This window comes from Neoarius graeffei, chromosome 10, assembly GCF_027579695.1.
Source record: "Neoarius graeffei isolate fNeoGra1 chromosome 10, fNeoGra1.pri, whole genome shotgun sequence".
NCBI lineage: Eukaryota > Metazoa > Chordata > Actinopteri > Siluriformes > Ariidae > Neoarius > Neoarius graeffei.
The window spans coordinates 89,941,193-89,955,852 of record NC_083578.1 but is presented as its reverse complement, the minus strand read 5'-3'; the positions used below and the strand labels follow the sequence as shown (position 1 = coordinate 89,955,852).

The following is a 14,660-nucleotide window of genomic DNA, read 5'->3' as shown; positions in this document are numbered from 1 at the left end:
AGTGATGTGGCTGTAGATGCATATTCCATAATTATTCTTCAATTCTTGTAAGATTTTAAGCGTACTGTATGTAGATACAAATATTTGAGAATGCATTGAAATTTTATTTTCCATTAGCTACCATAGCTTCATAACTCCAAGGCTAAGCTAAAAAAATTCAAATATTGCACAACAAACATTTCTCTAATGATTGACTACATTTTGGCTAAATGCTAAAAGGATAATTACTGCACTTATCTAACACTTACCTTTATAACTCCCAGGACATAAGCAGCTCATACCGTATGCTCTCAGAGTTCACCATGATTGTAATTTTTCTTTGTAAAACATACATATAGACAGAGCAGTGTGCGCCCAAAGGCAGCAGAAGAAATGACGCTTTAATAGACCGGCCATAACACTTGGGGTCCAAGCGCATAACCAGCTTTGAAAATGAAGGAAGTTGCAAGTTAGCCAGGCAAGTGCTGACCAGAAGGTAATGGGTTCATGGGACAGAGATGGAGAGAGAGCAAGCAAGAGAAAGAAAGAGACAGAAGAGAGGTTTACGTGCAATGTGTATGGGCGTCTCCGTATTTTTCAGGACACTTACATGAGGATGGCTCTGATTGGATCTTTAGTCTCCTGCTCTGGGACTAAAAAAAGGGGGTGGGATGGAGAGAATGGAGTTAAATAAAGAGAAGTGTGGATGAACATGGTAAACAGGTTTCCAAAAGCCACTAATAACCCACTCATATGTTATGAGTGACTCTCAATAGTGAAGATAGTGATGCTTTTGAGTGGAATGTTTCAATTATGACTTTTGTATCAGATGGATGTGTTTCAAAGGCATGCAAGTATCTCAAACAACAAACCAAGATTTATACTGTAATATAAATCATAATAGTGAAACTTTAATGCATTGAGATGTGTCTGAGAATGAAGAGATGGTATTATGGTATTGAATGACAGTTTGGGGGCCAGCACGGTGGTGTAGTGGTTAGCGCTGTCGCCTCACAGCAAGAAGGTCCGGGTTCGAGCCCCGTGGCCGGCGAGGGCCTTTCTGTGCGGAGTTTGCATGTTCTCCCCGTGTCCGCGTGGGTTTCCTCCGGGTGCTCCGGTTTCCCCCACAGTCCAAAGACATGCAGGTTAGGTTAACTGGTGACTCTAAATTGAGCGTAGGTGTGAATGTGAGTGTGAATGGTTGTCTGTGTCTATGTGTCAGCCCTGTGATGACCTGGCGACTTGTCCAGGGTGTACCCCGCCTTTCGCCCGTAGTCAGCTGGGATAGGCTCCAGCTTGCCTGCGACCCTGTAGAACAGGATAAAGCCGCTAGAGATAATGAGATGAGAGGAGAATGACAGTTTGGTTCACACAAACACAGGAAAATTATATAAGGAAAAAAACTTTTACCCTAATGGTTTGCCTTGAGAGAGAAGACATTGTTCATTTACCGTATAACGAGTACATTCACTCGATCAAAGTACCCCTTTACCATCGATCCATCCATCCATTATCTCTTTCACTTATCCATCAGGGTCACGGGGGAAGCTGGAGCCAATCTCAGCTAAGTTCAAGCAAGAGGCAAGTAACCCCTTACTTTTTTTTAAATTCAAGGATTACATGCAAATACGAAAGGATGTCATGATGAAACAAGAAAAAAAGGAAAAAAAATCACTACTGTTGGGAAATTACAAGTTCAAATTCAGATGATGCCACAGTCATCTGTCACCGGGAGTCCAACTGAACAAAACTGTCCTGCCGTCTGTGGCTTGGATCAATTTGTTGGTATGAAGGGAATCAAGAAGGTTGTACAAGCCCTAAATTAGAAAAAGTTGGGACAATATATTGAAATAGAAATTAAAGCAGAAAACAGTGATTTGTAAATAATCTTTGACCTGTAATGCACTCAAAACAATACAACAGCACATTACTTGATGTTTTAACACATTAATTTTATTGGGGTTTTTTCCCCAAAATATACACTTATTTCAAATTTAATTCTTACAACACATTTCAAAAATGTTGGGACAGTAAAACATTTACCACTTGTTGTAATGTTGCCATTCCTGTTGCCACACATTCTCTACTGGGGACAGAAGGCACACACCCTCTTCTTCCACAGCCAAGCCTTTGTAATGTTTCCAAAATGTGGTTTTGCATGGTCTTGTTGAAATCTCCCTGGAAAAGATGTTGTCTTGAAGGCAGCAGATGTTGCTCCAAAATCTCAGTGTACTTTTCTGCATTAATGCGCCATCACAGAAGTGTAAATTACCTTTGCCAAGGGCACTGACACAATACCAAAACCTGACACACCCTGGCTTTTGGACTTGTTCTTGGTTACAGTCTGGATGGTCCTTTTCATCTTTGGTCCGGAGCACACAGCATCCATTACTTCCAAAAAAAGACCTGAAGTACTGATTCATCTGACCACAATACACGTTCCCACTGTGTGATGGTCCATCCCAGATACCTCCGAGCCCAGAGAAGTTGATGGCGCTTTTGGACACAGTTAACATAAGGCTTCCTTTTTGCACAGTAGTTTTAACTGGTGTTTGTGGCTGTAACTCTATATTGTAGTGCTTGACAAAGGTTTGCCAAAGTAATCCCGAGCCCATGTGGTTTTGTCAGCTATAGATGAATGACGGTTCTTGATGCAATGAGGGATCGGAGATCACGGGTGCTCAGATTAGGCTTGTGCCCTTGCCCTTTACACACCAAAATTCGTCCAGATTCCTTGAATCATTTAATGATATTATGCACCATAGAGGGTGAAATATCCGAATCCCGTCCTATTTTTCTTTGAGGAACATTGTTTTTAAACATTTCAATAATTTTCTTTCACATTTGTTGACAAACTGGAGATCCTCGGCCCATCTTTACTCCTCAAAGATGAGGCCTTTCCTGGATACCGATTTTATAACAAATCATGACTACAATTGTCTGTTGAAATCACCTGTTTCACATTACTTCATTATTTAATAATTTTACGTCATTACGAACCCTAAATTACCATGTCCCAACCTTTTTTGGAATGTGTTGCAAGCCTGAAACACAGGAATGGATGTATATTAACAAAGGAAATTAAGTTATGACCAGACGAAACATGAAATATCTTGAGTTCATTCTGTCTGCAATGAAACAGACAAAGTAAATTTAGAAATCACTGGTTTCTTTTTTATTTGCATTTTCCATCCCATTGCAATTTTTTTCTGATTTGGGGTTGTAGAACTAAATCTTGATGTGGCTTTGATTTTCTGAAGATTTGGTCTTGACTCATTCTTGGCTAGTCCTGATATTGGCAGTCTTGACTACAGTCCTGCCAGTGAGTATTCAAAGGGGTATACATCAGTTCAGGACTTACTGGATCCTGGGCTGCATGCAGTCCTTTTATTCACAAATACTTAATTCAATGCGAGGAACTGGAGCCAGGCCAGGAGGTGAAGATGAGCATTAGGTTTGCACCAGATGGAAGTGGTTGGCTAATGGTTGTTGGTACATGTTCGCCAGAAGCTTATTTGCTTTCTCATTTACTGCAATGAATTGCAATGGTTTTTCAAAACCAACTTCAACACAGACATCTCACACAAGGTCGGACCCAGGGACGGATCCAGACTGATGCAACCGATGCATGTGCATCGGTCAGAAATATATGTGCACCACTTGGCATCGGTCATGGGGCATTTGTTTACTTTACCATTAGCTGGCTACATGGGCTATAGCCATGCTCAAACAACAGACTAATGGTTCAGGATCCGACCACCTGTGGTAAGCAGTGATACTTACCTGACCTAATTACTTGTATTCTCATGATGCTTTATAAAGAATGACCTGAGACACAGAATCTAGGTCAAACCAATAAAATGCTCCAGAAAGAGGTTGAAATTTGAAATTCTCCACGAATAACAGGCTGAGCCATGGTCCTAGCAGATCAAACCTGGGCTGCTTCAAGAGGTCTTGGGGAGAGGGAGATGCCTGTAAAGTTTGGTGGGGCTAGGACTTTTGGTGGCCGAGTTATGAATTTTTAAATCCCGGCATGCACACGTGGCTGGAGCCAGGGCTTTTGGTGAGCTGTGCTTGCACGGGGGTTCAGGAGCGAATGGCAGGCTGAGCCGCAGTTGTAGTGGGCTGTGGATGCCCTCTTTGGAAAGGGCTCGGTGTGCTCTACGCCCCTGTGAAAATCCATAGCGATCTGGTAAAATTAGTGAAAATATTTCTGCAAATGTGCATCTGTCAGATTCTTTGGCTGGATCCATCCCCGGGACCTGTGGGTTGAGCAGAAGCTTCAATTAAACCCAGAGACTATGAGTAAATTGTAGTTCGCAGTCAAAAATGTATAGCCCCCGAGTTGTGTTCTGCAGGCAGCACACTGCCATAGTAACACGAAAGAAAAAGTTTATTGCTGTGCAAACAACTTTGGCCCAAATACTAGTGATAATCAGAATAAGCTATTCAAGAGGTGTTGTCACGGATTTCCCCTTCACAAAGAAAGCCATGTCATGTTTTGTTTTGTCTTTGTGGTTGGTTTATCACTCTGTCCTGTACACCTGTCCTGCATTAGCTCACTGATTAGTTTCTCAATCCTTGGTTCGTTGAAAAGACTGGTTCAATATTGTGCCTTAGCCTTGGTTCCGAGTTCTGCTCATCTTCAAGGTTGTGACTCTTACTATTCCGGTTCTGAATGTTGATTATCCAAGTTTGTTGCTAACTGCCTGTGTAGTGACAACTGCTTTGGACTAGGACTATGATTTTCATCCATCCATTATCTGTAACCGCTTATCCTGTGCAGGGTCGTGGGCGAGCTGGAGCCTATCCCAGTTAACTATGGACAAGAGGCGGGTACACCCTGGACAAGTCGCCAGGTCATCGCAGGGCTGACACAGAGACAAACAACCATTCACACTCACATTCACACCTACGGTCAATGTAGAGCCGCCAATTAGCCTAACCTGCATGTCTCCACGTCCCTTTTCCTAGGGTTTCTTGGCTAAGTAAGTACAGCCAACTAGCCACTCTGCTGCTCCACTGCTTTTGGTCATGGACAATTTAGAGTAGCATGTCAGCCTAACTGCATGTCCTTGGACTGTGGGGGGAACTGGAGCACCCAGAGGAAACCCATGCAGACATGGGGAGAACATGCAAACTTCACACAGAAAGGCCCCTCATCGGCCATGAGGTTCGAACCCTAAACCTTCTTGCTGTGAGGTGACAGTGCTAACCACTATCACTGTGCTGACTCCTAGTAATGCATAATGAAACCGAACACTATTTTTAGGTCCGGGGTACTTTATAGCTACAATCAAGGATATGACAACAAAGAAGATACTCTGCAGAAGACTATGCTGTTTTGTCTAAATTCATAAAAAGTTTTGATAAACCAAGAAAAATCTCTCAACTCTAGAGGCTAAGTGCATAAACTAGGAAGATATGCTGTTGAGCCAATTGTCTAAATTTTTATATTCCACAGAGCTGATGGAATTTCATAACTGTATAAATCCATGATTGCAGCTTTACTACATGTCTTCGGTTCCTTGGTTGATCATGGTCTCCTGATTACAGAACTCAGGTCAGATGTTAGACATAACAGATGACCTGGAGGAAACAAAAGGATGCAAGGATGGGAGGTGGAACTGGTATGTGCTCTGTCAAACCCATGAGACCATGGCATCGCAGTAAGCAGTTGTTTCTGGCGGGATAACCTTGTTTTATCTTGTCTTATGTGGACCATCATACCTGGAGCTGAGGTGGCTTGAGGTTGATCTTTGGTGCTGTCTGTCGCAGTGGGTGGTGTGGAGTACAACTGTGCTTTGCACTTAGCACTGCCCATCTGATTCATTATCTAAAACACAGGCAGGGTGGGCTAATGCAGTGTGTAAATTTCATAGAAATACACACATACATTGCATTCCAGTTGGAAAGCAGTGACCTGAAGAGCAATGAACATAATTGCTCCAATTCAGAAGAAAACTGTCTACCGATGTACCTTGTTTTGGTTAAATTTATTGGAGGTAATCCCACGTGGTGGGCTAAACTGGTGTTTCTACCAATGAGAACATTCATTAACATAAGTAAGCTGTATATTTACAGTATATTTATATATTGTATATTTCCAGAATATTTCCATGAATGAAATTAAGTAATTAACATAATGCACTGTAACCAACTTGTGCAATTAACTTGATAACTTGCTAAAGAGGTCAGAATTCAACCTTTTCCAAGCCAATATTAGGAATAAAACAAGATGGGGCATGCTGTTATAGAAAAATAAATCAAATGATAGCATGGTGTGAAGTGGCCCAACGTGATGTGGAGTCAACCAAAGTTGATTATTTTTCTAAAATGCCACACCCCCAACTATTTTATTCCTGTTATAGTAGAGAAAATTGCAACAAAAAAAGTAAACGTTACAGCTTTACTGATGACTGTTAAAAAGCATTGACATTGAAGACTCTTTCCATAAATGCTAAATAAACATTTCCAAACTTAGCTTCCTTCTTGAAAAGCTAATTATATTTGAGGATTTAACAGCTCTGTGGTATAATGAGTTTTATTCTATCCACATTCACTGGATATGAGCAATTGCGTGCTCTGATTGGCTACTCTACTACTAGGCTAACCAGGGGCGATTCTAGCATCTGATCTTTGGGGGTGCTTAGCCCCCAGAGCTGACAGAGGCACCTGGCTTGAACGACAGTGTTTCCACGTTTATTCCGCATTTAGACTAGACTTAACTAGACAAGAAGACTAGACAAGACTAGACTTATGCAATGTTTTAACAGAAGCTGACCCAATAAACTATGATATCTACACATTTACAACCACTGACACAAATATTTACGTTATATTTTTAACTAAACAAGACCTACTACTGCATTTGTAATGTTGGAGCTATTCATTTTGAACAGTGGTAATTGTTAATTAATGTGTTATTGTGTATTGTGTAATAATAGTGTGTATTATTATGATTTTACATTAGTTTACATTAGTTTATATTTTTTGTTATATTTGTTATATTTTGGTAGTGTTCTTTTGATAGTCATTTGTTTAATTGTTTGCTTCGTGCATGTACGTTTCAGTGTCTGTTTTGATTAATTTGCTAATTATTATGATGTTATTTATGATAAATATATAAATATAAATATATAAATGATAAGCAAACGTAAACGCTATGTTACAGTAAATAAAATTGACTAACACACGGTGGTCTAGCACCGTAGCACTTGTACAGCTCTGCACAAAAGTATCTCGATATGGATGATAAATGTCGTTTTTATCATTCTGTTCATAGACCAGGGAACATCAATATTGCATTATGCATATTATTGTGTTGTGTTTAACAACTGTAACTCCAGTCCGTACCTTCACATCTCGCTATGCCAGTAATACTCAGGTGCTACTTCGAGTTCCTCATCGGCGTGGAATCCAGTTAAAAAAACACCATGTCGTAGCAAGCACTCGCGCGGACAGGCAACCCAATCAGAGGGGACGCAAGGAGGAGAGGGATTTTACTGCTCATAGAACTATCACGTAACAGGTGAATTCAAGAACGCACACACGCCCGCGCACACATTCATTGCGCAGTGCGCAAGGGCACTTATTTCTGAAAATTACGTCCAAAAGCAGTGTTTTTGAGGGTGCTGAGCTAGGGGGTGCTGAGCTCGTTTTTGGGGGTGCTTGAGCACCCCCAAAAATAGGCTAAACACGCCCCTGAGGCTAACAGCTCATATACCGTGATTAGAGAAAAATAAAATGTTGGAGAGTGTTGCTGAACCAACTGAGGACGAAATAAAAACTCTACTTGATAACAAAACCCTAAAAAATACAAAAAAAAGCAACAAAATATGGAATAAAAGTATTTGATGGTAAGAATGTATCTTTTTTGTTTTTCAAAAATTATTATTATTGCATTTTTCACAAATTACTACTGTCATTTTGCCGGTTTGTTTACATTCTAAGTGGAAATGATTTTGTCAGATATTTCATATAAAGTTTTTATTCATCACATTTGCAAAAAATACAAATAAAAATGCTCTGTTTCTCAAAGTCCAGTGAATGTGGAGAGAATAAAACAGTTATTCCACTCAATCTCATCGTATGTGGCTTATAGACAATTCAGTGCTACGCGCCTCATCGCCTATCAGCTCATGTACAACTCGATTTCATGGAATAACTGTTAATTAATGACTAGCTATGACATATGATAACACCAACGGTTTATTTCTTCAGCTAAAATGGTGCCCAATGCGATATGTACCATTGATTAATGGGGCTCCAAAAGTACTTGCTACCAGAATGGAAAATACGATTCAAAATATGGATAAAATTTGTAAATATTCCCAAACATCAACTAGAAATCGGTGTGTGTATGTTGGTTAAGGTTACCTCACACTCGTATTGTCCCACATCTGTTTCTTCTGCTTTTTTTATAACCAGTAAAAGGACTCCAGTCTGTGTATCAGTTTCAATCTTATATTTGTTGCTTTTCTCCAGCTGTGTGCTGTCCTTAAACCATCTATGACATAGACATCCATAGTAAACAACTTCTGGCTAAGTGATATGATGTAATATAAATATCATGATACATTTTGCTCTTCTAAAAAAAACGAGACCATCAATGACAGCGTAGCTCACTCCGGCCCAGCCTAGTCCAGAAGGAATGATCTAAAGCGGGCCACCTTACACAATAAATGTTTCAAGCTATATACATGATATACAAGTTATATATAGAAGCGATATCCACCCTAGGAATACTGACCTATTTTCCAGAAAGAATCCAAAACGGTGAGGAATTGACCGAGAAGAAGCGATTTTTGTAGAACTGCCCACCAAGGCTTAATTAGGCCATAACTTCATTAATAATTGTAATGAAGCAAATCTGGGTAGAAACTACAGTGGTGCTTGAAAGTTTGTGAACCCTTTAGAATTTTCTATATTTCTGCATAAATATGACCTAAAACATCATCAGGTTTTCACACAAGTCCTAAAAGTAGATAAAGAGAACCCAGTTAAACAAATGAGACAAAAATATTATACTTGGTCATTTATTTATTGAGGGAAATGATCCAATATTACATATCTGTGAGTGGCAAAAGTATGTGAACCTTTGCTTTCAGTATCTGGTGTGACCCCCTTGTGCAGCAATAACTGCAACTAAACGTTTGCGGTAACTGTTGATCAGTCCTGCACACCGGCTTGGAGGAATTTTAGCCCGTTCCTCCGTACAGAACAGCTTCAACTCTGGGATGTTGGTGGGTTTCCTCACATGAACTGCTCGCTTCAGGTCCTTCCACAACATTTCCATTGGATTAAGGTCAGGACTTTGACTTGGCCATTCCAAAACATTCACTTTATTCTTCTTTAACCATTCTTTGGTAGAATGACTTGTGTGCTTAGGGTCGTTGTCTTGCTGCATGACCCACCTTCTCTTGAAATTCAGTTCATGGACAGATGTCCTGACATTTTCCTTTAGAATTTGCTGGTATAATTCAGAATTCATTGTTCCATCAATGATGGCAAACCGTCCTGGCCCAGATGCAGCAAAACAGGCCCAAACCATGATACTACCACCACCATGTTTCACAGATGAGATAAGGTTCTTATGCTGGAATGCAGTGTTTTCCTTTCTCCAAACATAGCGCTTCTCATTTAAACCAAAAAGTTCTATTTTGGTCTCATCCGTCCACAAAACATTTTTCCAATAGTCTTTCTGGCTTGTCCATGTGATCTTTAGCAAACTGCAGATGAGCAGCAATGTTCTTTTTGGAGAGCAGTGGCTTTCTCCTTGCAACCCTGCCATGCACACCATTGTTGTTCAGTGTTCTCCTGATGGTGGACTCATGAACATTAACATTAGCCAATGTGAGAGAGGTCTTCAGTTACTTAGAAGTTACCCTGGGGTCCTTTGTGACCTCGCTGACTATTACACACCTTGCTCTTGGAGTGATCTTTGTTGGTCGACCGCTCCTGGGGAGGGTAACAATGGTCTTGAATTTCCTTCATTTGTACACAATCTGTCTGACTGTAGATTGGTGGAGTCCAAACTCTTTAGAGATGGTTTTGTAACCTTATCCAGCCTGATGAGCATCAACAATGCTTTTTCTGAGGTCCTCAGAAATCTCCTTTGTTCGTGCCATGATACACTTCCACAAATGTGTGTTGTGAAGATCAGACTTTGATAGATCCCTGTTCTTTAAATAAAACAGGGTGCCCACTCACACCTGATTGTCATCCCATTGATTGAAAACACCTGACTCTAATTTCACCTTCAAATTAACTGCTAATCCTAGGGGTTCACATACTTTTGCCACTCACAGATATGTAATATTGGATCATTTTCCTCAATAAATAAATGACCAAGTATAATATTTTTGTCTCATTTGTTTAACTGGGTTCTCTTTATCTACTTTTAGGACTTGTGTGAAAATCTGATGATGTTTTTGGTCATATTTATGCAGAAATATAGAAAATTCTAAAGTGTTCACAAACTTTCAAGCACCACTGTATATGCACCCTAGGTTCCCCTACCTTCATACCAGAAAGAATCAAAAGCAGTGAAGAACTGAGGGAGAAGAAGTGATTTGTGTGGAAACTGCTCATTAGGGATTGATTAATTGCTCCATATCTTCATTATTAATTGCAATTATGCAAATTTGGGTAGAAGCTATATGCACCCCAGGCAGACCTACACTACCGTTCAAAAAGTTTGGGGTCACTTTGAAATGTCCTTATTTTTTGAAAGAAAAGCACTGTTCTTTTCAATGAAGATCACTTTAAACTAATCAGAAATCCACTCTATACATTGCTAATGTGCTAAATGACTATTCTAGCTGCAAATGTCTGGTTTTTGGTGCAATATCTCCATAGGTGTATAGAGGCCCATTTCCAGCAACTCTCACTCCAGTGTTCTAATGGTACAATGTGTTTGCTCATTGCCTCAGAAGGCTAATGGATGATTAGAAAACCCTTGTACAATCATGTTAGCACAGCTGAAAACAGTTGAGCTCTTTAGAGAAGCTATAAAACTGACCTTCCTTTGAGCAGATTGAGTTTCTGGAGCATCACATTTGTGGGGTCGATTAAATGCTCAAAATGGCCAGAAAAATGTCTTGACTATATTTTCGATTCATTTTACAACTTATGGTGGTAAATAAAAGTGTGACTTTTCATGGAAAACACAAAATTGTCTGGGTGACCCCAAACTTTTGAACGGTAGTGTACCTTCCTGCCGAAAAGAATGAACATCGGTGAAGAATTGAGAGAGAAGTCACGAAAATTGCTTCTTTTTATTTTGCTTCTTATGCCATCAACACATGATGGCATAAGCTCATTGCCTGTTGGCCAGAAGAGCTAATAAGTGTAAACTGCCTGAAAGCAGCTAATGTGATGTGGGGGAAAAAAAAGTGTCACCTGACAGTGGGTACAGGAATACATCCTGCTGAGCACTGCAATTTCACATCCTTCCCTTTCACCAGAGGAGTGTTCTGAAGTCTGGTTGTGAAACTAGGAGGCACTGTAAAGTGTAAACTACAGTTAGTGAGTTATCACTTCACCACACCAAAGTTATTGCAGTTAGCTTGCTAAACAACAAATAAAGAGCCACCAGAATCACGGGGTGTTCCCCAATACCAATTTGCATTCCTGGAAAGAATGTTCTTTCCACATTAGCTTCTGAGAACAGAGTTGCAAGGATATGAGAATGCTACTATAAGACTAGATGGCTCACCATTCCTTAATTTGATGATTTGTTCCACTTTTCATCAGGAGATTATTCTGATTAGTTAAGTTAGCTAGCTAGTTTATGAGCACTAAAGGCAATAATGCATACCTCAGTAGTTCTCATGTCCTTGCAAGTCTTCTTATCACAAGCTAACCTGCTAAGAACATTCTTTCCAGGAAGGCAAACTGTTCCTGGGGGAAGCTATGGCCTAAAGGTTAGAGAAGCAGCTTTGGGACCAAAAGGTTACTGGTTCAATTCCCTGGACCAGCAGGAATAGCTGAAGTGACCTGTTCCCCAAGCTGCTCTGGGTATGTTGTACATTGCTCTGGATAAGACTGTCTGCTAAATTCTGTGAAAAAACACTGTGATCCTGTATTCGCTGTTTAGCAAGGTTACTGGTGTAGCTCAGTGTAGTCATGATGTGCATATTGGTGCTACTGTAAGTTGAAGAGAAGGAAAGTTTACACTTCAGATCTCTATTGTGCTTACCATCAACAATGATCTTGGCCAGGGTGCTAGCATTCCCCATGGGGTTTGTTGCATAACACATGTACTGACCCGAATCGTCCATGGAAACAGAAGTCAGAACCAAATAGCAAGCACCTGAGTTTCCTTCTGAGATAATGTGATGCTGATCATCCTTCAGAGCAATGCCATCTGAGAAAGCAAGAAAGAAAGTGGCATCAAGTGCCAGGATTTCCAGTTCCGAATATTCTGAGAAGAACACTGAAGTAAATATTACCTTTGTACCAAGTAACCACAGGTTTCGGGACTCCCGTGATTTTGCAAACAAGTTTTATGGTTTGTCCGAGTTTAACTAAAGAATCAGTAAGAATCAGTTCGATGCATGGTGCACCTGTCAACATACAAATTTAAAAATTTAACAAACCAGATATTGATTTGAACCAGAAAGTCTTTATTGGATCAAAGTGTGCAGGAATTTTACTGCAAACTCACTCCATAATGGAAGCTTGCTGCGCTGTTGCAAATCTTGAAGGTCTTTGAGCCAGGACAAGCGGGTGAGCATGGAATGAGCTTGAAGGGTGACTTTTCGGATTGTACCTCGATGCTCATGCCAGATTCCCCAGGATCGGTCATCCCCTTCAACCGTATCCTTCAAATCAACATCACTCAGCTGCACAAGAAGGAAAATCTTTTTTACTGCTGCAGGAGCAACTTATATGAATTAACAGTTATCAGGAGTCTTTTATTCAAAGATACTGTAACACCAGTTCATGATCTCCAAATTGCTTTTGCCAACCATTTCCAAGTATGTCTGCGAAGGTTCTCAGTCATCCAGGTCATTGTAACCATAGGTGCTAAAGAAGGCAACTGGACTTGCTTGAAATCCTTGAAGATGTTTCACCTCTCATCCTAAAGGCTTCTTCAATTCTATTTGACTAGTGGGGAGTTCCAGGTATTTATCCTCTAGTGGACCAAAAGCAACCCTAAGGAGAGTTGTTGAGGTCACATGGGTCGTTGACCCTCTCAGTCATCCTGTAGATGTTAGGGTCACTGCAGGCCAGGTGTGAATGGTGTTAGCAGCCTAGAGGGTCATTAGGGTGATCATTGTCTCTCTCTGCCATCATGTGAGTCATTGAAGTCAGCTGAGTCTTGGTCTTCCCAGAAAACTGAATACACATCCACACCAAAACTCAGCTGACTTCAATGACTCATATGATGGCAGAAAGAGCCAACGACCAACCCTAACGACCCTCTAGGCTGCTAACACCGTTCACACCCGGCCTCCAGTGACCCGAACAACTTACAGGATGACTGAGAGGGTCAACCATCCATGTGACCTCAACGACTCTCCTTAGGGTTGCTTTTGGTCCACTAGAGGATAAATACCTGGAACTCCCCACTAGTCAGACAGAACTGAAGAAGCCTTTCGGATGAGAGATGAAACGTCTTCAAGGATTTCAAGCAAGTCCAGTTGCCTTTTCCAAGCTGATGACCACTCCTCAAGATTGAACCAAGGATCCTGGAGCTGTGAGGCAGCAATGCTACCCATTCCACCACCATTCTGCCCACCAGCCAGCTTTTACGAAAACTAAATTTTTTATATGTGCATTTCTAAAATTACCTTCATCTTATTCCTGAAGACATAAAACATGGACTGGGTACTCAAGTCTCTTTTCGTCTTGCAGAAGACGATACAGTCCTTGAACAGGAAGACATGACGATGATGACCTCTGAGTGAAATTTTAGTCCCGGGTGCTTCTTCCCATACAATGAAGGAACCCTGAGATGGAAAACAACCAAGAGATCAGAGCAACTTCCAGCACACTGAATTAATGTGTTGATGAAATTCCATTGTCTGATGACCCACTTGTCGGATTGGTTCTCCAAGCCCTTTGAGAGGTGCTGGATAATTCTCAATCAGGGACACATGCTGCACGTTCTCTGCACGCCAAGGCAAGCTGGATACCATGGAAAAGGCATCTTCGAGGAGGCAACAGCTCTGGCCACTCTTTGCTTTGTTCCTTATCAACTCCTGCAAAAAAACATTGAACCACATCTTGGTTTGTTATGGTAGTTTACAGAGATTGCTATCATTTTTTTTTATAAAGTTCACAGCGTTACCTTGAACAGAGTTTTGTATGTTTTAAGCCTCTCCAAAGGTCTCTCCAAATACGTGCTGACACTAAAGGCTCGAGTATCCAGATGTGCAAAAGCAGTGTTGGCATATTGCTAAGAAACACATTATTTTTAATTCCAATATGCTCTTGTGGGACAAGCAAACTTTTTTTTTTAATGAAACTTTCAGTAGCCGGCTTTCCATTGCAGTTTTGCACACAACAGAAATGATTTGTTTTAAATGTCAACAAAACAAGCAAAAAAATTGCTAATGGTCTAGGTTTCCATTAAGTGATGTCATGTGATTAAAGCTTGGTTTTCTCCTTACACAAAAGTTCTTCTCCTCCCTTACAGCGCACTCTTCTTTTCCAAAAAGTAGTTTTTCATG

At 40.6% G+C, this 14,660-nt stretch overlaps 1 protein-coding gene across 1 annotated transcript in view; it reads right to left on the bottom strand.

Moving 5' to 3' along the window:
- Positions 1-14,660, bottom strand: part of obscna (obscurin, cytoskeletal calmodulin and titin-interacting RhoGEF a) — a 107,705-nt gene that overhangs the window by 33,299 nt on the left and 59,746 nt on the right. Inside the window, 10 exon segments of the mRNA XM_060932759.1 lie at positions 590-632; positions 5,710-5,815; positions 8,359-8,488; positions 11,383-11,485; positions 12,182-12,349; positions 12,435-12,548; positions 12,650-12,827; positions 13,779-13,937; positions 14,025-14,189; positions 14,279-14,386. Of these exon segments, the coding sequence (XP_060788742.1) occupies positions 590-632; positions 5,710-5,815; positions 8,359-8,488; positions 11,383-11,485; positions 12,182-12,349; positions 12,435-12,548; positions 12,650-12,827; positions 13,779-13,937; positions 14,025-14,189; positions 14,279-14,386 (1,274 nt within the window).